This window comes from Vipera ursinii (assembly GCF_947247035.1).
Source record: "Vipera ursinii genome assembly, chromosome: 5".
In the NCBI taxonomy this organism is placed as follows: domain Eukaryota; kingdom Metazoa; phylum Chordata; class Lepidosauria; order Squamata; family Viperidae; genus Vipera; species Vipera ursinii.
Window position 1 is genome coordinate 82,911,511 of NC_139518.1, and position 26,276 is coordinate 82,937,786.

At 42.7% G+C, this 26,276-nt stretch overlaps 1 protein-coding gene across 1 annotated transcript in view; it reads right to left on the reverse strand.

Moving 5' to 3' along the window:
- Positions 1 to 26,276, reverse strand: part of PALD1 (phosphatase domain containing paladin 1) — a 141,813-nt gene that overhangs the window by 82,541 nt on the left and 32,996 nt on the right. The window contains exons 2-6 of the mRNA XM_083364774.1: positions 13,313 to 13,501; positions 11,346 to 11,448; positions 7,120 to 7,299; positions 5,947 to 6,111; positions 3,728 to 3,888 (exon numbers count right to left, since the gene is read on the reverse strand). Of these exons, the coding sequence (XP_083220900.1) occupies positions 3,728 to 3,888; positions 5,947 to 6,111; positions 7,120 to 7,299; positions 11,346 to 11,448; positions 13,313 to 13,488 (785 nt within the window). The 5' untranslated portion in view covers positions 13,489 to 13,501. The remainder of the gene's footprint in view (positions 1 to 3,727; positions 3,889 to 5,946; positions 6,112 to 7,119; positions 7,300 to 11,345; positions 11,449 to 13,312; positions 13,502 to 26,276) is intronic.

The window sequence follows — 26,276 nt, forward strand, 5'->3', positions numbered from 1 at the left end:
GGAGAAGAGGGGAGGGGGAGAGGGAAGGGGGACAGGACAAAGAGGGAAGGGAAGGGTGGAGAACGAAGAAGGAAAAAAAGGAGGGGGACGAAGAAGTGAAGTGGGTGCAGTAGGAGAGGGGAGGGGAGGGTGACAGGACAGGGAGAGAAGGAAGGGTAGGCACAAATAGGGAGGGGGGAACGCTAAGGCCTTTATGACTTCATCCAGGCAGGTTTATTACCGGAACTAAGGGAGAGGGAGGGAGAGAGAGGAGGAAGGGAGGGGAGGAGGGGAGGAGAGGAGAGAGGGGAGAAGGCTAGGGAAGGGGTGGACGTGGAGTAGCAAGGGGAGGGGATGGGGAGAGGGGGAGGGGACAGGGAAGAGAAGGGCAGGGAAGAACAACTGGGGGGGGCAATTTTAATGTTTTCATGACTTCATCCATTGCAGATTAGCAGAGGTGAGTGAGCAAAGGAGAGGAGGGAGGGTGAGGGAAATGGATAGGAGAGAGGGAAGGGCAGCAGGGGAGGGGTATAGCTACGAGGAAGGGGAGGGAAACAAATAGGTGGACAGGGACAAGGAGGAGAAGGCAGGAGTGAGGGAAGGATAGAAGGACTGAGGGAGGACAAGGGCTATGGGGAGTTGGAGGTGGACAGAGAAGGACGAGGGATGGGGAGAAGGACAAGCAGGGGAAGTGAGAGTGATGTAGGGAACAGTGGTAGAGGCAAGGGCAGGGCAAGAGAAATAGAATTAGATTAGAATTAATATAGAATTAGAATTAAGGAATAGAATAGAATAGAATAGAATAGAATAGAATAGAATAGGAGTAGAGTAGAGTAGAGTAGAGTAGAGTAGAGTAGAGTAGAATGGAATGGAATGGAATGGAATGGAATGGAATGGAATGGAATGGAATGGAATGGAATAGAATGGAATGGAATGGAATGGAACGGAATCTACCATAGCATTAGAATAGAACTAGAATTATAGAATTAGAATAGATTTTAGAATAAGATAGAATTAAAATTAGAATAGAATTTGGAATATAACAGAACATAATACAATTAGAAAGAATAGAACAAAATTAGAATTAAAAGAAAAAAAATAAGAATTAGAGTAGAATTAGAATTTGAACAGAATTAGAATTAGAATTATAAATAGAATAGAATTTGAGAGAATAGAAGCGGTGAATGCTCCAACACTGGAAGTCTTTAAGAAGAGACTGGACAGCCATTTGTCTGAAATGAATATAGGGTTTCCTGCCTGAGCAGGGGGTTGGACTAGATGACCTCCAAGGTCCCTTCCTATTATTGTTGTTGTTGTTGTTGTTGTTGTTGTTGTTGTTGTTGTTATTATTATTATTATTATTATTATTATTATTATTATTATTATTATTATTAAACTTTTATTCATAAAACATGAAACTCAGTCAACTGAACACTCAAATTGACTGGCACTAATGGTTGACATGGGCTGCTGCCAGCCAGGTATCTCCTTAAAATGTAAGATGTTCCGAGTAGTGCAGTTTTTTGTAGCTTTGCTGGAGTTATTGCAGGAAGTTGCAATTTCTTGATGTGTTTTGTAAAGTTTTTGGACATAGTTCCCAGTGCCCCGATGACAATGAGTATCACTGTTACACGTTTCATCTATAATCGTGCAGTTTCGATGGCCAGGTCATGGTATTTCATAATTTTTTCCAGTTCTTTTTCTTCGACTCTGGCATCTCCCGGTACAGCGATATCAATCAGCTGTACGCTTCAGTTCTCTACAACTGTGATATCTGGCGTGTTGTGTTCCAAATGGTGATCTGTCTGTGTTCGGAAGTCCCACAAGATCTTCACCCTCTCATTCTCGACAACTTTTTCCACCCTATGTTCCCACGACTTTTCGGACACAGGCAAGTCGTATTTTTTACACAATGCCCAGTGGATTAGTTTAGCAACTCGGTCACGTCTAGCTTTGTAATCAGTTTGCGCGATTTTGCTGCACTCACATATTAAATGTGAAACAGTTTCAGCTTTATTATTATTATTATTATTATTGTTGTTGTTGTTATTGTTATTATTGTTATTATTATTATTATTGGAAGTATTGAATGAGATGTAGAATAGAATTAGAATAGAATTACAATTAGAACAATTCTATACAATAGTACAGAACAGAATTAGAATGGAACAGAATTAGAGGAGAATTAAATAGAAATGAGCAGAATTAATATTAGAAGATAAGGCACAGAACTATAGCACAGAATAGAATAGAATAGAATTAGAACTAGAATGGAAATAGAGTACAATAGAATTAGAATAAAATTAGATTAGAATTAGAAACAGAAGAGAATAGAATTAGAATTGAATTAAGAATTAGAGTATAATTCTTAATTCCATTAGAGTAGAATGGAATTAAAATAGAATTAAAATTAGAATATAATTGGAATTAGAATAGAAATGGAATGGAATGGAATTTGAATAGATTAGAATTAGAATTAGTACAGACTTAGAATTACAATTTGAATAGAATACTATAGAATTAAGTAAACACAGCAATCGTTAAGCGAACTGTTCTCTATGGAGTGTTTTTGTCGGGGGGGGGGAAAGCCATTTTCTGCAAAAATGCCATCAATTGTGGTCATATGACCACAAGACACTGCAAATAGCTGTACCAAGTTTGCAAAAACAGCCTCAAATGGGGGGACAGCTGGGTCGAACGTAGCCCTGGGGAGGTCCATTGTAATTTTGAAGGGTCGCTAAGCGACCAGTCATAAGTCTGTACATTATACTGGGACAATTTGCTAATCCAGTCACTTTATAATACAGAGATAGATAACCAGGTGTCTGTGGGCAGCAATCTACAATAATCTACAGCCTGGACATCTGGAAAACTCCTTGTCTCTCCAAAGTTAATTTTGATACGTTTAATTAGAAATAAGAAATTCGAGTGGGAAATATGGTACCAGGCTCCAGCACCTGAAACCATAAGTTTTCTTAAACATGGGGGAAGAGGACAGCTACATTTAACCCTAAAAAAGCCCATGGAAGCTAGGATGGTACCAAATATCCTGGAGATCAACCAGATTAGTTTCAAGAAACTGTCATGACTTTGCCTTTGAGGAAATATTTTCTATCCACGTGACTGGTCTTACTTACTGTGTGGCAGTCATTTTGGATCTCGACACCAAGAAAGAGCAGGCAGGCTTTTGCTCTAAATTTTAATAAACCTATCAGCTCAAAGAGATGCCCTGCATTCTTGGAATACAGCTAGTCCTCGACTTACGACTACAATTGAGCCCAAAATTTCTGTTGCTAAGTGAGGCAGATTTTATGACCTTTCTCACCACAGCTGTTAAGTGAATCGCTGCAGTCGTTAAATGAATCATGGGGTCGTGAGGTAAATCTGGCTTCCACCAATGACTTTGCTTGCTGGAAGCCGGCTGGGAAGGGTTCAAATGGCGATCACATGACCCCAGGGATAATGCAACTGTCATAAATACACGCCAGTTGCCAAGCACCCGAACTTTGATCATGTGACCATGGGGATGCTGCAATAGTCCTAAGTGTGAAAACCAGTAATGTCACTTTTTTTCAGCACTGTTGCAACTTCAAACTGTCAGTAAATAAATAGTTGTAAGTTGAGGACAGATTGTAATGTTTTGTAATGCTGCTTTTTAGGTAAAACAGAGAATGCTGAAAAGAAATAAAGTCTAAGTTAGTAAAATTATTTATTAATAAGGACAAGATTCTCTTCCACCGAAATTTACCTATAAGATGGCAGCAGGAAGACAGGCCTCTTGTACACTTCCTCCGTCACCTGGATGTCCTCTTCACAGAAAATTTTGACTGAATGTGGCTCATCTTTGAAATGTTCAGTATCATTGTAGACATAATAGATATTTTCACTCAGCTGGGCAAAGTCATGGATCTTCAACAGATAAATCCAAGAAACCAAACTGAGAAGAGGCTTGCTTTATAAAACATTATCTACAGCCTGTTCTATGCAGTTTTCTTCCTTAGGCCTACTTGCTGACTCTGCTAAATGGGTCACCGTAAAGATACAAATAGGGACGCGGTGGCTCAGTGGGTTAGGACGCTGAGCTTGTCGATCAGAAGGTCGGCAGTTTGGCGCATCTAATCCCGAGTGCCGCGTAACAGAGTGAGCGCCTGTTACTCGCCCCAGCTTCTGCCAACCTAGCAGTTCGAAAGCACATAAAAATGCAAGTAGAAAAATAGGGACCACTACGGTGGGAAGGAAACAGCCATGCCGGCCACATGACCACGGAGACGTCCTCGGACAAGCGCTGGCTCTTCGGCTTTGAAACGGAGATGAGCACCGGCCCCTAGAGTTGGAAACGACTAGCACGCATGTGCGGGGGAACCTTTACCTTTACCTTTAAAGATACAAAGGAAAAGGCTCTGGTCCTACTCATCTCAACTTATTCATGAAGACATTATAGGACCCATATTAAGATTGGATCATAACACCACTAAGATACCAAGATATGTGCCAGATAGGCTTCTATCGTGTTGTGCAGACATCTAAAAATGGAATCAATGGCACAGAAATGTTAAAAGGACACCATGCAATTTGATAGCCATTCTCGTTCCCAAACTTAAACCCCTGAGAAATATTTTGTACTATTGTGATGACTCCCTCCGGATGCTTCCCCAGATACCTCTCCAGATGCCAGCTCGGAGGAAGATGAACCAGTTCTGGGCATGTCTGGAGGGGAGTTGGTCAATGGCTCTGAGCAGCCGTCGGAGAGGGATTTGGCTGAAGCACGGCTGCCGCAGGACAGCCCTGAGGCTTCAGGTGGGGAAAGCATGCAGCTGGTCAGCAATAAGGAAAAACAACTGCTTTCTTCACCTGATCGAAGAACACACAGGGCAGAGAAAAGGCAGGAGCAGCGAAGGTCAGCCAGATTACTTGTGAGGAGGAAGCCTCACCCTTCTTGATGGGCTGCACCAGAAGCTGGCTATTTAGCACAGCAGTCAGGTGGAGGTGATGCTGGGAATAATATGTTTATTTTTTATTCCTAGCTGTGTGTTTCCTGCCTTGCTTTAGGTTGACACCATGCCTGGATTGTGCCTTGTGACTTTTCTTGCCTCGTGAACCCTCTTGTATTGTGGATTTAACTTTGCCTGGTGGATTTCTCTTGTTTGGGAAACTTTCAAGTGCCTTGTGGACTCATTGGCCATTGCTCTGTGAACTAGCATTGGTCTGCTTTTGGCTGGACTTACTTAGGACAGTTCTGGTGGGTTTTTTTTTTGAAGAGAATTGCTGGGGAATATTAATAAACCCACTAAACCACCGTTAACATGCGCGTGTGAGTGAGTGGGACAGCACAACTATATAATAATGTAATTAACGCTGTGCTACTTCTTTAAATAAAAATTTAAAAGCAATGGTGTCTGGGAAAAATAAGTCAGTATACTCAAAATAAGACACGTTGTGGCCAAAGAAAGTGGACGTTGTAGACTAAATGATATTACAGGCAGTTTTTGACTTATGACCACAACTGAGCCCGGTCATTAAGACCACACATGACCAGACTCGATTTTACAATCGTATTTAAAATGGTTCTAAGTCTCCAAAGTTGCTAAATAAATCACGTGGCCATTAGACAAGCCACACAGTTGTTAAGTGAATCCAGCATAGCCAAAGGTTGGAGGTTTTTGCCATTTTCTGGCAGAAAATGGCAAAACAAAAGTCACAAATTGTGGGCACATGACTGCAATTTGGTTGTAAATGTGAGCCAACTGCCTGAAGCACCAGAAATACAATCACATGACCACAAGGAGGAGTGGGCAGTCATAATTCTGACGATGGGTCATCAGAAGCTTTTTTAAAAGTCTGTTGTAACTTCAAATGGTCATTAAACAACAGTTCATAAGTTCAAGAATTATCCGTAATAAAAGTGGGAAAGTATATCTCAAGCAAATCTCAAATGCAGCGCGCCTTCATGTAGCTCTGAAAAATCACCTCTTTTCGAATAGAGACTTCCAGGTCTTCTACTTTAACTCCTGTGTGCAGATTGTGTAGGTTCTCCTTCAAGTTCTCCTTGGCTCTTGGAGTGAAGGGGATGAAATCATTGTCCATCCGCAGAAAAAGCACAGGTTCTTCACGAACGCAAAACACAATACATTCCTGCTATGACAAAGAGAACTGTGTTGGCTAAATTCTCAATAGAGAGTAGAGAAACGCTGATTTACATGCAAAGCTTTTTGTGGTCTGCAGTAATTTATCTACAAGTTTGGACTTCACTGAGATGTTCTGCACATTGTCCTTCAGGGCACTTGTTCCAAGGGCAAACCTCTAGGTCTGCAAGAGAACAAGAAATACACTGCAAGAATCGGATTTCTCTTGTAGTTAGGGAAAAGTCAAAGATACATCAAAATGCCTTTGGGAGAAAAAATAGAAGTTCCAATGTTTTCTCCCATCTAATAACAAGTGCATAAAAGCATGTGTACATATCTACAATGCAGGTGCATTTGAACCGTTTGTGAGAAGGATACATGGGGGCTACAAGGGTGCTTTTGCGTAACTTTGTTATGACACAAACAGGAATGCTGAACCTTTGGCCACTGTTTATTTATTTATTTATTTATTTTTGGGACTTATATGCCGCCCTATCTCCCGAAGGACTCAGGGCGGCTAACAGCAATAAAAACAACAATACAAAAATTAAAAAAGAATTAAATAACAGCCCCAAAATAAATTAACTACACAGTTAAAAATTAAAACATTTTAAAAACCCATCGTCAATCCAGGTCAGCCTGATGGAAAAGGAACGTCTTGAGCTCGCGGCAAAAGGACCGGAGGTCCGGGGCCATCCGAAGCTCAAGGGGGAGTTGATTCCAGAGGGCTGGCGCTCCCACAGAGAAGGCCCTCCCCCTGGGGGTCGCCAGCCGACATTGTCTGGCCGATGGTACCCTGAGGAGGCCTTCTCTGTGTGAGCGTACTGGGCGATGGGAAGTCGTCCCCAGCAGCAGACGGTCCTGCAAATATCCCGGGCCTAAGCCATGTAGGGCTTTAAAGGTAAGTACCAGCACCTTAAATCAGAGGTGTCCAACCTTGGCAACTTTAAGGACTTGAGGACTTCAACGTTCCCCAGCCAGCCACCTATCTCAGTTTGGCTTTCTTTCATATACAGACCTTATGACCATCATTCTGGAGCTTCTGCAGGACTTGCTTGAATCCACCAAAGCTGGGCTGCCCCATCCCAAAGACTGCATATCCTCCTTTGGCCTGCCGAAAGTTGGGAGCCCCACAAGTGCTGGAAGTATTCAGGGCATCTAATATGCCGTATACATCACGGACCATAAAATATTTCCCCTACGTGGAACAGTAACAAAAAAAATGGAGAGATGTCAATGTGCAAAAGAAGGCAGTGTTAAGTCAATTAATGTCTTCACAAAAATAACATGATTGAGAATCTGCAGAGGACCAGACAAATTCACAGAAGACAGTCCTATCACGGTCATTGCCTATTAAAGCTCAATAATAAATATTCAGCCAGCAATATTATGCTGCAAAGCACCACTTGTTGGGCAGGGAACCAGAACAGGAAGGCTACATCATGTTTCTTGGCCTCTGTTGGCCATTATGAGAAATGGGATGCTCATCTTTTGGCCCAGAAAAGCTCTTTTTAAAATATTTTTAATTACCACATCCTATTGAATATCCCCCTTCATGGATTACTGCCTTGTCGTGGCGAAGGGGCTTGCGTAATTCAATGAAGCTATGAGCTATGCCGTGCAGGGCCACCCAAGACGGACAGGTCATAGCAGAGAGTTCTGACAAAACGTGATCCACTGGAGAAGGAAATGGCAACCCACTCCAGTATCTTTGCCATGAAAGCCCTATGGACAGTACCAAAAGGCAAAACGATATGACGCTGGAAGATGAGCCCCTCAGGTCGGAAGGCGTCCAATATGCTACTGGGGAAGAGCAGAGGGCTAGTACTAGTAGCGCCAGAAAGAATGAAGCGACTGGGCCAAAGCCGAAAGGACACTCAGCTGTGGATGTGTCTGGTGGTGAAAGGAAAGTCCGATGCTGTAAAGATTTTTTCTCCATAGGAACCTGGAATGTAAGATCCATGAATCAAGGAAAGCTGGACGTGGTCAAACAAGAGATGACAAGACTAAACATCAACATCTTAGGTATCAGCGAACTAAAATGGACAGGAATGGGTGAATTTAATTCAGATGACCATCAGGTATACTACTACGGGCAAGAATCCCTCAGAGGAAATGGAGTAGCCATAGTCAATAAAAGAGTAGGAAAAGCAATACTGGGATACAATCCTCAAAATGACAGAATGATCTCAGTTCGAATCCAAGGCAAACCATTCAATATCACAGTAGTCCAAGTCTATGCCCCAACCACCGGTGCTGAAGAGGATGAAATTGACCAGTTCTATGAAGCTCTACAGCACCTTATAGAACTAACACCAAAAAATGATGTCCTTATCATCATGGGGGATTGGAATGCTAAAGTAGGAAGCCAAAAGATAACTGGAATAACAGGCAAGTTTGGCCTTGGAGTACAAAATGAAGCAGGGCACAGGCTAATAGAATTTTGTCAAGAGAATATGATGGTCATAGCAAACACTCTTTTCCAACAATCCAAGACACGGCTCTACACATGGACATCACCAGACGGTCAACACAGAAATCAGATTGACTATATGCTCTGCAGCGAAAGATGGAGAAGCTCTATACAGTCAGTAAAAACAAGACCAGGAGCTGACTGTGGCTCAGACCATGAGCTTCTTGTTGCAAAGTTTAGGCTTAAATTACAGAAAGTAGGGAAAAGCACTAGGCCAGTCAGGTATGAATTAAATCATATCCCCGTTCAATATACAGTAGAGGTGACAAATAGATTTAAGGAATTAGATCTGATAGACAGAGTGCCTGAAGAACTATGGACAGAGGTTCGCAACATTGTACAACAGGTAGCAACCAAAATCATCCCAAAGAAAAAGAAATGCAAGAAAGCAAAATGGCTGTCTGAGGAAGCTTTGCAAATAGCTGAGGAAAGGAGGGAAGCGAAAGGCAAGGGAGAAAAAGAAAGATATGCCCAATTAAATGCAGAATTCCAAAAAATAGCTAGAAGAGATAAGAATGCCTTCTTAAATGAACAATGCAAAGAAATAGAAGAAAACAATAGAATAGGGAGGACCAGAGATCTTTTCAAGAAAATTGGAGAGATGAAAGGAACGTTTCATGCAAAAATGGGCATGATAAAGGACCAAAAGGACATGGCCTGGGTCCGGGATATTTGAGGGAACACTTGCTGCCGGCATCAAACGCCCTTCGCCCAGTGCGCTCCCACAGGGAGGGTCTGCTCAGGGTTCCGCCGGTGAGAGATTGCCGGCGGGTGACACCCAGGGATAGGGCCTTCTCAGTGGGGGCGCCTGCCCTCTGGAACCAGCTGCCAGTGGAGCTGAGGACTGCCCCCGACCTCCGATCATTCCGCCGGGGCCTGAAGACCTGGCTTTTTCAGCTCTCGGGCCCAGACTGAGGAAGAATTTTTAATTTGGGGTTTTTTAACTGACTACAGGGTTAATTTAATACTTTTTAATTTGTTCTTAATTTTTGTATTTTGGATTTTTAATTCCCTGTAAACCGCCCTGAGTCCTCAGGGAATAGGGCGGTATATAAATATAACTAAATAAAATAAATAAATAAATAAAAATGGCAGGGACCTAACAGAGGCAGAAGAGATTAAGAAGAGGTGGCAAAATTACACAGAAGAACTATACAAGAATGAGCTTAATGTCCCTGATAATTACAACGAGGTGGTCACTGACCTCGAGCCAGACATCCTAGAATGTGAAGTGAAGTGGGCCTTAGAAAAGCTGAGCAACAACAAAGCTAGTGGAGGTGACAGTATTCCAGCTGAGCTATTCAAAATCTTAAAAGACGATGCAGTAAAAGTGCTACACTCAATTTGCCAGCAAATTTGGAAAACTCAACAGTGGCCACAGGATTGGAAAAGATCAGTTTACATTCCAATTCCAAAGAAAGGCAGTGCCAAAGAATGTTCAAACTATCGCACCATTGCACTCATTTCACATGCTAGTAAAGTTATGCTTAAAATCCTACAAGCTAGACTCCAGTAGTATGTGGATCGAGAACTACCAGAAGTACAGGCAGGATTTCGAAGAGGCAGAGGAACTAGAGATCAAACTGCTAACATATGCTGGATCATGGAGAAAGCTAGAGAGTTCCAGAAAAACATCTACTTCTGCTTCATTGACTATGCTAAAGCCTTTGATTGTGTGGATCATAACAAACTGTGGCAAGTCCTTAAAGAGATGGGCGTACCAGACCATCTTATTTGTCTCTTGAGAAACCTATATGCGGACCAAGAAGCAACAGTGAGAACTGGACACAGAACCACTGATTGGTTCAAAATTGGGAAAGGAGTCCGGCAAGGCTGTATACTGTCGCCTTGCCTATTTAACTTATATGCAGAGAAAGGCAGGGCTAGATGAATCAAAAGTTGGGCTAGATGAATCAAAAGTTGGAATTAAGATTGCCGGAAGAAACATCAACAACCTAAGATATGCAGATGATACCACTCTAATGGCAGAAAGTGAAGAGGAACTAAAGAGCCTCTTGTTGCGAGTGAAGGAGAGTGCAAAAGTTGGGTTGAAACTAAACATTAAGAAAACCAAGATCATGGCATCTGGCCCTCTCAATTCCTGGCAAATAGATGGGGAAGAAATGGAGGTAGTGACAGATTTTATTTTCCTGGGCTCCAAGATCACTGCAGATGGGGACTGTAGCCAAGAAATTAAAAGACGCTTGCTCCTCGGGAGGAAAGCAATGGCAAATCTAGACAGCATACTAAAAAGCAGAGACATCACCCTGTCAACAAAAGTGCATATAGTCAAGGCTATGGTCTTCCCAGTTGCAATGTATGGCAGTGAAAGTTGGACCATAAGAAAGGCTGAGCGCCAAAGAATTGAAGCCTTTGAACTGTGGTGCTGGAGAAGACTCCTGCGAGTCCCTTGGACTGCAAGGCGATCAAACCGGTCAGTCCTAGAGGAGATCAACCCTGACTGCTCTTTAGAAGGTCAGATCCTGAAGCTAAAACTCAAATACTTTGGCCACCTAATGAGAAGGAAGGACTCACTGGAGAAGAGCCTAATGCTGGGAAAGATTGAGGGCAATAGAAGAAGGGGACAACAGAGAATGAGGTGGCTGGATGGAGTCACTGAAGCAGTAGGCGTGAGCTTAAATGGACTCCAGAAGGTGGTAGAGGACAGGAAGGCCTGGAGGAACGTTGTCCATAGGGTTGCGATGGGTCGGACACGACTTTGCAACTAACAACAACAAATTGAATATCCATGCATAATCCGCAACATTCACCTGGACAAGGTAGTGTTCTGGAGTAGATTCTGTAATCCGCCCCACAGTATAGCTGGCTTTCAATAAGTCATCATGTATTTGAAATTCTTCCTTGCAATTGTAGCTGTAAAGAAACACATGACAGAAATTGGTTGGTTTTTCTGCAATTAAAATATATACTGTGGTCAAACAAGCATCATAAGACTCCATTGCTTAATTTTCTATTCATAGAAAGTTGATACATCTTACCCAGATTGTAAACTCTGCAACAAAATAAACGAACAAGCTCACAGCTGTAAGTCAAATCAGTTCGTTTAACTGTACTATTTTACACCGAACATATGTACGTACTGCTATGTAGTCTATACAAAATTACAATCCAAGTTGCTTTCCAGGATCCTGCTACTACCTGTCTGGCTGTAACCAATAAGAAACTCTCAATTCTTTGTTTCAAATTGTGCAAACTTAGTAAGGCCAATATGGAATCTTAGAATGAGCTCAGTTGTGATTTATCTCATTTTTGTATTTATAAAAAAAATATCAGTGAAAAAAGACTGAACGGATTTTCAAAACTGCCACCTATGACCAAGCTATTTCTTTGTTTTCTCCAACAGCATCGTCAAAACTCCAAGATCCCACCGAGATCCTAGAGGTGGCCCTAGGCATAACAATAGTGTATGGCTGAGTTCTGAGGATTGCTAGGATGTGTATCCACATATCCAGCAGAGAAAGAATTTCACAGAAAGCAGAGTTGGAAGGGACCTTGGAGGTCTTCTAGTCCAACTCCCTCCTCCAGCAGGAGATACTATACCATTTCAGACAAATGGTTGGCCAATCTCTTTTTGAAAGAGCGCCCACAACCTCTGAAGGCAAGCGATTCCATTGGCTCTCACCGTTAGGACATTCCTCCTTAATTCTAGATTGCTTCTCTCCTTGGTTACAGATAAAGTTAGACTCAGAAAGGGAAGCAGAGGATAATCTAAGGCAAGGGTTCCCAACCCTTGGCCCGTGGACCAGTGCCGGGCCACGGCATGCCAGCAACTGGTCTGCACAAACAAGGAAAGCCTCATCCACATGATGCAGGCAGCAGACAAAGCCACGCCCCTTCCGGTCCACAGAAAAATATTTCTCCAGGTAACTGGTCCCTGGTGCCCAAAAGGTTGGGGACCTTTGATCTAAGGAGCTTGTGCAGATGGCATTTGGTAAAGCTATGTTTTGGGACTATTCTCGCTTTCTGTAAAAGTCATTTGTTGTTCTTTGTTTTGTTTTTTTCAATATCCAAATTTTATTTTATTATTTTTATTTTTTAATTCCATTTCTATCCCGCCCTTCTCCGAAGACTCAGGGCGGCTTACAAGCTTAGCAGTAGCCTTCATTCTATGTATATGCCTGCTTGTTAGGGCTTTCACACACACCCCAAGCGGCATTATTAGAAAGTCAGCCTAATTGCCCCCAACAATCTGGGTCCTCATTTTACCTACCTCGGAAGGATGGAAGGCTGAGTCAACCTTGGGGCTATCAGCCCATTAATGTTACCTGTTCCTCATTTATATGCTTAAATTTCATAAACCAATTATAACGCAACTCGGTTTTAAGGGGAAATAATACATATAAAGCTATGATCGGATTGGAAAAACCTCTTTTGGGAGAATGGGATGGACATTAATCCTGATTACTTAGCTTTTATGTTCAGCTGGAAACCCATGTTATTCCTCTCTTGTATTTAACTTGCAAGTTTTATATGCCAAGAAAATTTTATTAGTTTTATTTTATGCTGTGGCTATTTTTTTTTGATTGGGGAATAAGAATAACCAAGAGACTGCATTCAAACTGTCATATGTAGGGCAGGTTTCTGTGTCTATGTTACACCAACAACTATACCTAACTATACAGATAATATCACAGCCATTAGAAGAGAAGGAAGTTCCAGAAGGTTGGGACAAAGATTAAAGGATGTGTGGAGAATATAACTGGTGGTTGCAACTTACGTAATGACAACAGGCGCCACCTTATTAGTAATGATAGACTTGGCTTTGTTATTGTGGAGGCCAATGGTCTGGAAGGAATGGATACTGAGGGAATGGTGATCCTCCATGGTTCCGCTGCCGTGAATATTCTCAAATGTTGCTACTGTCTGCTGAGCTGTGCTGGCAGTTGTACCCATAATCCACAGGCAACTGTATCAATAAAAATAATCAGAAGGTGAATAAGAAGGGGAAGGTTAAGATTTCAGTATTCTGAAGAAAGAAGAAAGAAAGAAAGAAAGAAAGAAAGAAAGAAAGAAAGAAAGAAAGAAAGAAAGAAAGAAAGAAAGAAAGAAGAAAGAAAGAGAGAGAGAGAGAGAGAGAGAGAGAGAGAGAGAGAGAGAACACAAAAAACAAATACATTTAGGATAAAGCAATCAGAGTTTGCATGTATTTATTTTAGGGATGCAGTGGCTCAGTGGGTTAGGAAGCTGAGCTTGTCGATCAGAAGGTCGGCAGTTTGGCAGGTCGAATCCCGAGTGCTGCGTAACAGAGTGAGCGCCTGTTACCCGTCCCAGCTTCTGCCAACCTAGTAGCAGTTCGAAAGCACATAAAAAAAATACAAGTAGAAAAATAGGGACCACTACAGTGGGAAGGTAACAGCGTTCCGTGAGCCTTTGGCGTCTAGTCATGCCGGCCACATGACCACGGAGACGTCCTCGGACAAGCGTTGGCTCTTCGGCTTTGAAACGGAGATGAGCACCGGCCCCTAGAGTTGGAAACGACTAGCACGCATATGCAGGGGAACCTTTACCTTTACCTTTATTTATTTACAGGTCTTAGATGGCTGAAATCCCATCTGATGGCAACATTTAAGGGATGAGAGCATACCCACCCTATCTAACCTAGTAGGACAGGCAGACACCTTCAGCAAGAGGTGCTCCCACAAATAAACTGATCCTCTGCCACGTAGGGCTTTAAAGGTGATAACCAGCACCTTGAATTGGACCCAGAAATCAACTGGAAGCCAGTACAGTTCAGGTAGCAGTGGTGTTACTATCTGACATTGTTATCTTCCTTATTTCAGAACTGGAGCTTTCAGACTGTGTTCAAGAAAAACCTGAAGATTCCTCGGACATTCTTCAAAAAACTGTGGATGAAAGGTATGGCTGATCTTGCATAAGAATAAGGAGACTACTCAATGTTTTAGGCATCATTTAGACATGATAGCAGTGTTCCAGTATCTGAGGGGCTGCCACAAGTCAGAGGGGCCAGGTTGTTCACCAAAGCACCAGAGGGAAGGATGAGAAACAATGGTTGGAAACTGATCAAAGAGAGAAGCAACCTGGAATTAAGGAGAAACTTCCAGACAGTGAAGACAATCAACCAGTGGAACAGCTTGCCTTCAGAAATTGTGGGCGCTCCATCACTGGAGATTTTTAAGAAGAGACTAGACAATCACCTGTCCGAGATGGTAGGTTCTCCTGCCTGAGCAGGGGGCTGGACTAGATGACCTCCAGGATCCATTCCAGCTCTATTCTATTCTAGGACATAAAGCCTTGGCATTCTGTGGCAGATAATGGAGTTCTTGGCAAATGAATCAATGCTGAAAGCATTGTCCAAAACTGGAAAAAATCACAAACCAGAGATCTATTGTTGTACCCACAGTCCATTCTGGCAACTCTGATGACTTCTAAAAATAGGTTTTTGTTTAATAAAACAAGGTAAACACCGGTAAATAGTCTGTAAAGAGAGCACGTAGAACCATCCATAATCCTGCAGTGTTGACCTGTAATGTGATTAGAGTTTCATCTAAGTCCTATTAAAGAAGCATAGTTAAACCACGAGCACACCAAACAGTGGATTGGGCCATAACTTTATTTGAAGAAGGTGAGTCAGCATGGTTTTTATAGGTAGTGACTGTTAGACCAAAATATTAAAAAAAACATGGTTGAAATGTTTGCAAGATAGCTAAGTATTCTAAGATTTTTGACCATACGCTCATTTTGGTATAGACATCTGCAGTATCCACATGAACTGTCAGCCAACTCCAGATCTTATCAATCATCCAAAGAACCAAACATTAGGTAGTAGTGTAAGCATATTTTGTTTCATCCTATTCCATGAATTTTTTTCTCAAATAGAATTACTGCTTCCATACCTTATAATATGCATGCAACTTTGACCAAACAGTGCTGCACAAGGCTAAAGGCTTTTCACCCAAGTAGACCCTTTTCTACTATTGCTTCTGCCATCAACTATAAATCCAAGTAGTATATATCTTCAGTGTGTCACAAATAGAACATTGTAAGCCATCAATGACTGTGATAAGCAGTGTGAAAGAAAATTGAACCCAAGTACTCAAAAATGACTTGCTCTATTGTCACAGACACAACAGACTGGAACTGTGCTTTATAGAAAAATCTGAACTCAAAGGATCTTATGAAGTGAACCACTGTCTGTAAAACACTATCAATGGTTATGAATTTTTAAAATACCGTAATCATGTGGTTGTAAATATTCACTTAATAAGCATGCCTGTATGCATGCGAAACAAATTAAAATTCTTCTTTTTAAAGTTTTATCACCATGAAAATTCTGCCCATCCATAAAATAGGAAAGACCACTATTGGAATTAAGCAACGAAAATTCCAGGAACAATGTCATACACTGACAGATAAAAGATAAAAACACCCAATCCAAACATCTTGTCTCATGTTGACACAGGTGTGATATATCATGGGCATAGATAGATTCTTTCAAAGAAGGTTGCCCAACCAATCAGTTTTCAGTTGCTTATATTTAAATTTAGCCACTTATTTGATCATTTATGTCTTGCTTTTTTTAAAAAAAATGGGTAACTGTCTGCAGATACAATAAGGACAGAGAAACAGTAATGTTTTTGTCAGGACCCACCTCAATCCACATCTTAGGAAATAAGAACTCTTGGATGCAAATTTGGTCCAAAAGGAAAATGTTTACTAGGATGGAATCGATTGTGGCAATACAAGACGGAATCTAACAAAGTTACATTTCAATCCTATATAAAGCATTCCCATTTCAGCCCCCTCCCCTCATCCATTTGGTCAGGCTCCCATCATTTACTTAGGTGTCAGGCCCCTTCCGTGGGAAAGGGAACTCTCCTTGGTTTTATTGTTATTGCTTCTTCCTTTTCAGTTGTAAATGAAGATGCGATCCAGATCTGTCTCTCCCCCTCCCTCCCCCAGTTCAAACGTTTCCCTGTTGTTTGAAGATCGCCTTAAGTAACCTTCCTCTCCCCCCCCCCCCGAGATGGCAGAATCCCCAGAATAAGCACAATGTTCTACCTATACATTTATGAAATGTGATATAAATGGATTCTGACAGTTTTGCTGTCCTTATCATGATGAGGTAGGCCTTAATAGTGATTGTAGCCCTTGTTCAATCAGGTTTGCTCCTTGTCCTCCACCAGTGTATCTCTTCTTCTGCTTCATCTCCTTTAGATCCATGTGTGTGTAGGCGGCATTATAAATTTTCTAAATAAATATATAAAACTAAATAAACCAGAGGGAGTTCCAGGGCCCCGGGACAGGAGGAGCTGCTCAGATGCAATTTCTTTCTGAGCCCCTGCCACTCTCATTCCAGATAGCCACAAGGACTTTGATTAGTTACAGCAGCGATGGCGAACCTTTTAAGAGACCGAGTGCCCAAACTGCAACCGAAAACCCACTTATGTATTGTCGGGTGCTGGGTAGGCATGGCCCATTGGGTGGGCGTGGCTGCTGTGGTAATGGCAGACTGGGTGGGACGAAAAAGTACAATTAATCAATTCCAACTTTGCGAGATCTTTTTTTTCCCGCGAGAAGTTGAAATTGATTGATTGAACCTTTTTTTGCAGACGGCGACAGAGGCCTAAAGCGAAAAGGGTTTATAAAACCCAGCTGAAGGCCTAGGACTGGGGCAATGGCACGCGTGCCCACAGAGAGGGCTCTGCGTGCCACCTGTGGCACGCGTGCCGTATGTTCGCCACCACAGAGTTAGAACATGTAGCAGATCCTCCAGAACAATCCCAATTAGTCCATTAGTTTCCTGGGCTGTACTGATTTAATAGCTCAACCCTCTCTCTGTAAGGAGAGGCTTTCTGTGTGGCCCTCACTGTTGGGAACACCATCCCTCCACAGAACAGGCTGACTCCAACCCTGATGGCTTTTCACAAGATCTTAAAAGACCGAATTTTATGCTAGAGCCTGGGACGTCAGAGGTGTGAAGGAACCCCTCTTCTAGTTACATTAACGGATGTTTATGATTTCTCTCAGTTGCTGTCTTCTAACTTTTGTGTTTGTTTGGCTTTATTCACTTTTAAGATTGTTAGCTGCCCAAGGACATTTGTTTGAGATTGGCAGGCCAAATAAACTGATCAAATATCCCCCCCCCCACACTTCTAGTTCACTCTCAATTTACAAGCTAACTTGAGGGCTAATCCACATGGAGCCCCATTTCCATCTGTCCTGTTTGCCATCGTTCACTCCCTAGAGACTAAAATGGACAATGTGAAATTTGAGCGGGCCCCGAACAAGGAGTATATATCGGAGGTGGTGACCCTTGGAGAGCTGTATGCAACGAAATTTCATTTTGATGTATGCCGATTGGTGTACATTCAAAGTGACAATAAAGTTAAAGTTAATTCCCCAGAACAAGACGTTTACGAGACAGGTTCCAGCTGTTCAGAGCAGCTGGCTCCCTTTCTAAGGGAAGACAAGAGAGAAGTGTTGTTGCAAATCTTGAAACACAGCTACACGGAACTGCTGAGGAGGACATCTTCCTTTCCTTGTTGTTCTTGCTGTTCTCACCCTTGTGACTCACCTGGAAAAATCCATTAACCGCCCCTAGTCTAAGCGCAAGTTACTCTAAATTTAATCAATTTATTTAGCCTGCCAATCTCAAACAAATGTCCTTGGGCAGCTAACAATCTTAAAAGTGAATAAAGCCAAACACAAATACAAAAATTAGAAGACAGTAACTGAGAAAAATCATAAGGTAAAGGTAAAGGTAAAGGTTTCCCCCGCACATGCGTGCTAGTCGTTTCCGACTCTAGGGGCCGGTGCTCATCTCCGTTTCAAAGCCGAAGAGCCAGCGCTTGTCCGAGGACGTCTCTGTGGTCATGTGGCCGGCATGACTAGACGCCAAAGGCGCACGGAGCGCTGTTACCTTCCCACCGTAGTGGTCCCTATTTTTCTACTTGCATTTTTTACGTGCTTTCGAACTGCTAGGTTGGCAGAAGCTGGGACGAGTAACAGGTGCTCACTCTGTTACGCGGCACTCAGGATTCGACCTGCCAAACTGCCAACCTTCTGATCGACAGGCTCAGCGTCCTAACCCACTGAGTCACTGCGTCCCTCCCAGAAAAATCATAAAGATCCATTAATGTAACTAGAAGAGGGGTTCCTTCACACCTCTGGAGCTCCAGGCTCTAGCATAAAATTTGGTCTTTTAAGGGAATGGTACATAGTCTTTGTACAAAATACAGGTTGCATCTCTTGTTTCCCACACTAGAAAACAGACCCCCAAATGAATGAAAGCTTGCCATTCTTTTGTGATTTCCCTGTACCTCTACCCACTTAGAAAGCAGAACATAGAATCCTAGGGCTGGAAAGGACCTTGTAATACATGTAGTCCTCTACTTAACAACAGTTCATTTAGTGAAGGTTCAGAGTTACAATGGCATTGAAAAAGTGACTTAGGACCATTTTTTACACTTACAGCTGCTGCAGCATCCCCGCGGTCAAGCGATCAAAATTCAGGCACTTGGCAACTGACTCATATTTATGACGGTTGCAGTATCCTGGGATCATGTGATCCCCTTTTGATCCCCTTCTGACGAGCAAAACCAATGGGGAAGGCTGATTCACTTAACAACCGTGTTAGTAACTTAACAACTGCAGCGATTCACTTTACAACTGTAGCAAGAAAAGTTGTAAACAACATTCACTTAACAAATGTCTCACTTAGCAACAGAAGCCTTGGTCTCAATTGTGGTCAAAAGTCGAGGACTACCTGTATTATATATTATCACCAGCTTGGATTTGTCTTGTTTTTGTGTTTTTTCCATTTGGGGAGGCAATTTCGGAATGAAAATTTGAAATTCAATATTTAGACAGCCAAAATAGGAAAACAACATCCTAGACAGAATTGAAGTAATTTTATATTTTTTTAAAATGTTGTCATTTCTGGTTAAGGGTCTCTAGCACAGGGGTCTGCAACCTTGACAACTTTAAGACTTGTGGACTTCAGCTCCCAGAATTCTTCAGACAGTCTTAAAGTTGTCAAGGTTGCAGACCCCTGGTCTAGGACCTTCAGACACGGACCCTTGGCCCACGCCTCCTTCTCCTCCCACGTCCCCGCAACACTAGAATCCATGTTTAGAATAGAATAGAATAGAATAGAATAGAATAGAATAGAATAGAATAGAATAGAATAGAATAGAATAGAATAGAATAGAATAGAATAGAATAGAATAGAATAGAATAGAATAGAATAGAATAGAATAGAAGCTGGAAGGGACCTTGGCGGTCTTCTAGTCCAGCCCCCTGCTCAAGCAGGAGAACCTAGACCATCTCAGACAGGTGAATGTCTAGCCCAGGGGTAGGCACCCTTGGCTCTTTTATGGCTCGTGGACTTCAACTCCCAGAATTCCTGAGCCATGCTGGCTCAGGAATTCTGGGAATTTTTTTTAAATCCCATTTACATCCCGCCCTTCTCCGAAGACTCAGGGCGGCTTACAATCTAAAGCACAAATCAATGTGCTTAGCAGCAGCCTTCATTCCATGTATATGCCTGCTTATTAGGGCTTTCGGCCCCCCCCAAGTGGCATTATTACAAAGTCAGCTTATTGCCCCCAACAATCTAGGTCCTCATTTTACCTACCTCGGAAGGATGGAAGGCTGAGCCAACCTTGAGCCTGGTGGGACTCGAACCTGCACTAATTGCAGGCAGCTGGTGTTACTTAAGGAGGCATTAGCCCACTGCTCCACCAAGAGTTGAAGTCCACGAGCCATAAAAGAGCCAAGCTTGCCTACCCCTGGGCTAGCCTCTTCTTAAAAATCTCCAGTGATGGATCGCCCACCATTTCTGTTCCACTGGTTGATTTTCCTCACTGTCAGGGAGTTTCTCCTTAATTCCAGGTTGCTTCTCTCTTTGATCAGTTTCCAACTATTCTTTCTCATCCTTCCCTCTGGTGCTTTGGTGGACAACCTGGCCCCCTCTGCCTTGTGGCAGCCCTTCAGATACTGGAACACTGCTATTGTTTTGAGTTGCCGGCCAAGCTCTCTTTGTGAAGTCCCCTTGAGCCCCCTTCCTGGTATCCCCCCCCCCAACAAGCCTGACCTGTCTGCCCCCTCCCGCCCCCTGGCAGCTGCTCCTCCTACTGCCACTCCCCCTCCCTCCAGTCCTGGTGACAGAGCCGCCAGGCCCCCAAACCTGCAGAGGAGCCGTAGCACTTTAAAAAAAAACATCGTCCATCGCAGGCTGCCCTTGCAGCATCATGGCTTCCTGCCTGTCAATCGATTGGCTGGTGGCTACCTGTCCCATGCAACCAAAAGCCCAGGAGAAAGGACCGTGCCAAAGTGTGTGGGGCAGAGGGCAAGGGTCCCACTGGCCAGGGAGAATGGGTGGGGGAGGGCCAGCCGAGGAGGCACGCTGGAGGCAAATGGGCTGAGGCAGGACGTGGGAGAAGGGGTTGTGGCCAAGGGTCCGTCCCTGAAGGTCCCCTTCCATCTGGTTCAGGGGTAGGCAACCTCAGCTCTTTTTTATGACTCATGGACTTCAACTCCCAGAATTCCTGAGTCAGCTGACTCAGGAATTCTGGGAGTTGAAGCCCATGAGTCATAAAAGAGCCGAGGTTGCCTACCCCTGGTCTGGTTAATGCTTATTATAACATATAATACACTTTGCCATCATAGATTACAGCAAATACCATATTGCTTTTCTGAACAATTTAGATTAAAAAAAAAAACAGTTTTTGAAAGTCAGGCAAATTCTCTTCTAAAAACAGGTATAAGCAGAAAAATGAATAGCAGCTTAAAATAGTTTTTTTATCTCTTGAACTGTACTCTACCTTCGTGAAGGACAGAGTCATTTACGTTTTCTCTTAACCAGGCAAAAGGGATTGCCACTTATTCCCAAAACAATGGGGAATAACACTTGTCGCCTTAAAAAGAAGCAAAAAAAGAATAAACCAAGAAGCATTTAAACTTCTTTGGAAGCAGTTCCACATGCTGCAAAATCACGCTTGATCTTTTCCTACCTTCTTTCTCAATCAACCTAGACACCCTTCCTGCATCTCCATTCCTTTTAAATCACTGTCTTTGTTCTAAAATTGTTAAGGTCTGTGCCCTACCTTTCCAGTACTTCATGCAACGCTTAGAAGCATACAGACAGCTGAAGAGTCCTCAGTACTCAAGGCATGCTGGTTGGCAACTTTTAAGAAACCAGCTTAAGGGAAGCTGAGTTAAGACTATTGTTTAATTTCATCTGTCCCGTGTGATGCCTTTGGAGAACCAGATGGGATTGAACGTGCAGTTTGAGGAGGCAGGCTGTGGAGCATGTTCCCCAACCACAGCTCCCCCTCTTGTCAGGAAGAGTACCAAGTTGGGAATGTGTGCACTGGAAATTTGGACGGAATTACAGGCCAACGTGGCCAACATCAGAAATGTAACTACTGATAGTATCAGCTAGCCCAGGGGCAGGCAACCTCGGCTCTTTTATGACTCGTGGACTTCAACTCCCAGAATTCCTGAGCCAGCCAAGCTGGCTCAGGAATTCTGGGAGTTGAAGTCCATGGGAGTTGAAGTCCATGAGTCATAAAACAGCCGAGGTTGCCTGCCCCTGGGCTAGCCTTTGTGGCCTCTTCTTGTTTTTTCGTCCCTTCTGTGGTTCCCGTTCAGCAGGCTGAGCCATTCATTCTACCCACACAACATCACAAGATTCGTCTTGTCGAAAGGGATGGCTGACCTTCCAGACACGTTCAAAAGCACCTTTGTAAACTTTCAGCTCGCTTAAAATTGAATGGAAACTTTTTAGGGAAACTTAAATGAACAACCACCAATAAATCTGCCCACCGAAACAAATGACAAATCCGCAAGCACTGTTCTATTGTCCAATTAAAGTTTTTTTTTTTAAAAAAATCTTTCATCAAAGGGACTTTTCTGTTCTAGTCTCAGTCCCTACTCCTATTAATGGCGATAATTTTCGTGAGTGTGGCTGCGAGCCCATTAATGGAAGCACTGTTTATGCCAAAGAGGCGGGGGGGAAATCCCTTGATGCCATCCGTTGTATCTGTTACTACTGACATTATGCTCCATTACATTGATTGATGGTATTCCTCCTTTTTGCACACCCCCAAGCCAACTCTCCTAACCACCCAACCCACAAGATTTCTGACTAAAGGCCAAACAAAGACATTAGCTTTGCCATTCCACAGGCCCTAAACTAAACCTAAAGATGTCACATGTCAAAGAAAACTCCAGTGTTGGGGAAGTCTGTGTGAATGGTGCAGACAGGAACTTACGCTGTCATTGTACGAACGAAGACTTCAAAGAGAACACAAAGTTTTCATTTATCCCATTAATATCCATATTCCCTTTGAAGAGCACACAGTGTTGTACCTGTAGCCCAATTAAGGAGACCGAACAGTTATGTTGGATCAGACTATTCTAGTTCTATATGAGTTCCATGATAGGCATTTAGATGTTAATGAAAAAATTACAAAGATGGCGGATGAGGCTGTTAATATGGCACTGCACTTACAACATCTTGAAATCCCCAAGGATTTAAAATCTTACGACATCTTGAAATCCCCAAGGGCCTATGTAAGGAACTTTTCTGTAGACTTCAGTTCGGCATTCAATACCAGCAAATTCTTTTCTCTAAACTGACTCAACTAGCTGTGCCTGACCATACTTGTAGGTGGATTATAAGTTTTCTAACAGATAGGAAGCAGCGAGTGAAGCTAGGCAAAATCACATCAAATACCTGTACAATTAACACAGGTGTCCCTCAGGGCTGTGTGCTCTCTCTCTCTCCATTACTCTTTTCTCTCTATACCAGGGGTCTTCAAACTTGGCCCTTTTATGACTTGTGGACTTCAACTCCCAGAATTCCTCAGCCTGACATGCTGGCTGAGGAATTCTGCGAGTTGAAGTCCACAAGTCATAAAAGGGCCAAGTTTGAAGACCCCTGCTCTATACCAATGACTGTATCTCAAAGGATTCCCTCATCGTTGGTCTCATGTGAGACAATGACAATTCTGCATATAGACAAGAGGTAGATCAACTGGCCCTGTGGTGCAGCCAGAACCATCTAGAGCTGAACACTCTTAAAAACTGTAGAGATGATAGTAGATTTTAGGAGGAGCCCTCCTATTCTACCACCTCTTACAATATTAGGCAACACAGTATCAATAGTACAGAGCTTCAAGTTTCTGGGTTCTATAATCTCCCAGGACCTGAAATGGAAACCTAACTTTAGAACAATAACTAAAAAGACACAACAAAGAATGTTCTTCCTGGGCCAACTCAGAAAGCTCAGACTACCCAAGGAGCTGCTGATACAGTTCTACAAAGGAATTATTGAGTCTGTCATTTGTACTTCTATAATTGTACTATAGTTGGTACAGCAACTAAACAGGATAGGGACAGACTTCAATGGATAGTTAAAAGGTAAAGATTCCCCCGCATATGCGTGCTAGTCGTTTCCAACTCTAGGGGCCGGTGCTCATCTCCGTTTCAAAGCCGAAGAGCCAGCGCTTGTCCGAGGACGTTTCCGTGGTCATGTGGCCAGCATGACTGGACGCCAAAGGCGCACGGAACGCTGTTACCTTCCCACCGGAGTGGTCCCTATTTTTCTACTTGCATTTTTACGTGCTTTCGAACTGCTAGGTTGGCAGAAGCTGGGACGAGTAACAGGCGCTCACTCTGTTATGCGGCACTCGGGATTCGACCCGCCAAACTGCCGACCTTCTGATTGACAAGCTCAGCGTCCTAACCCACTGAGCCACCGCGTCCCTTCAATGGATAGTTAGGACTACATAAAAAAAACCAATTGCAACCAGCCTGCCTTCCTGAGTACCTGTATATTGTACAAGTCAGAAGAAGGGCTGAGACAATATCTACAGATCCTCACATCCTGGACATAAATTGTTTCAACTTCTCTCATTGGGACACTGCTATAGGGCACTGCATGCCCAAACAACTAGACACAAAGACAGTTTTTTCCCCATGCCATCACTTTGCTAAACACATAATTCCCACAGCACTGTCTTATGCTTAAGGATGACTAACCATATAGTAGGACTATCTTACTATTATCCTTCTCATCTTTCCTATTACTTAATCCTATTGGTATCTTATGACTATCACTTTGTTGGTTGTATCTTATGGTTTATGATTGCATCTTATGATTTATAATTTATCATTTTAAACGTTGCTTGTATGTATACTGAGAGCTTATGCACCAGAGACAAATTCCTTGTGTGTCCAATCACACTTGGCCAATAAAGAATTCTATTCTATTCTATTCTATTCTATTCTATTCTATTCTGTTCTGTTCTGTTCTGTTCTGTTCTGTTCTGTTCTATTCTATTCTATTCTATTCTATTCTATTCTATTCTATTCTATTCTATTCTTCTATTCTATTCTATTCTATTCTTCAGATATCTAAAATGGCATTTCAGTTCAGATACAGAAGCATACTGTGAGTGTAGAAGTAAGTATTTGTAAACTGAGAGAGCAAAAGTGACACAAAATTGCTACACATTTCAAAGTTAGCTTGATGCTGATAAATTGTTAGCTTATTTTTTTCTTCATTTTATCTTCAGACAATAGGGACATTTAAGGATACATTGGATAAGTTCAGAATTCAATGTACTGAAAGATGATAACTGGCATAAGAGCAACCACAAATTTATAATTAAATGGAAATTTGAATGTGGATTTCCTAGTCCAATACTGATTCGATTCACATTTCATACTAAGCCATGTTGCTTAATCACAGCTCTTAAAAGCACAGGGGCTTGATTCACATACTATGCATGGGCCCGGATTATCTAAGGGAGCACCTGCTGCCAGCGTCAATTTCCCATCGTCCTGTGCGCTGACACAGGGAGGGCCTCCTCAGGGTACCACCGGTCAAGGATGGCCGATGCGCGATCCCCAGGGGGAGGGCGTTCTCTGTGGGCGCGCCTGCCCTATGGAATCAACTGCCGACGGAACTCCGGACTGCCCCTGACCTTCGTTCATTTCGCCGGGACCTAAAAACCTGGCTCTTTGAGCTATCTGGTCTGGACTGAGGGGTTTAATGTTTTTAAATTGGGATTTTAATTTTTTGGGGGCTAGACTTAATTTAATTTAATTTTAATTTTATATTGTATTGTTTTTAAATTTTGCCTTGTAAACCGCCCTGAGTCCTTTGGGAGTAGGGCGGTATATAAACTAAATAAATAAATAAATAAATAAATAAATAAATAAATAAATAAATAAATAAATAAATAAACCAAAACAGACTCATATTAGTGTATAGCTAAGCCAAAGCAAGGTGGAGAGGATGAGTTAGTGGTAAATATAACCCACTGATATTAAGAAATTAGGAGTTTAGCCATCTCAGCTGGAAGATGAATAAATAACATTTCTTTCCATTTACATGAGTGACAGAGCACAAACAGCTAATCTTTGTGCTGGCTGTCGATGCATTTTATCGTCACTGCATCTGACGATGAACAAATAGGCATTTTACGGATCCCAGGAGATGAGAGGAGGGAACCCAACTCACTCCCATTTCTTGCTTTAGCATTTTCACACTATCTCAGAAGGTGGCTTTGTAAACAAAGACACATAACCCAGGATCCCAAAAGACTACAGCAAAATGCAACATCTCTGCTTCCAAAGACACAATAGCAGTGTTGTTTTCCCCGGGCAGTCCCTCATGGGGGGGAGCTTCATCCCTTCTCCTGAATTGT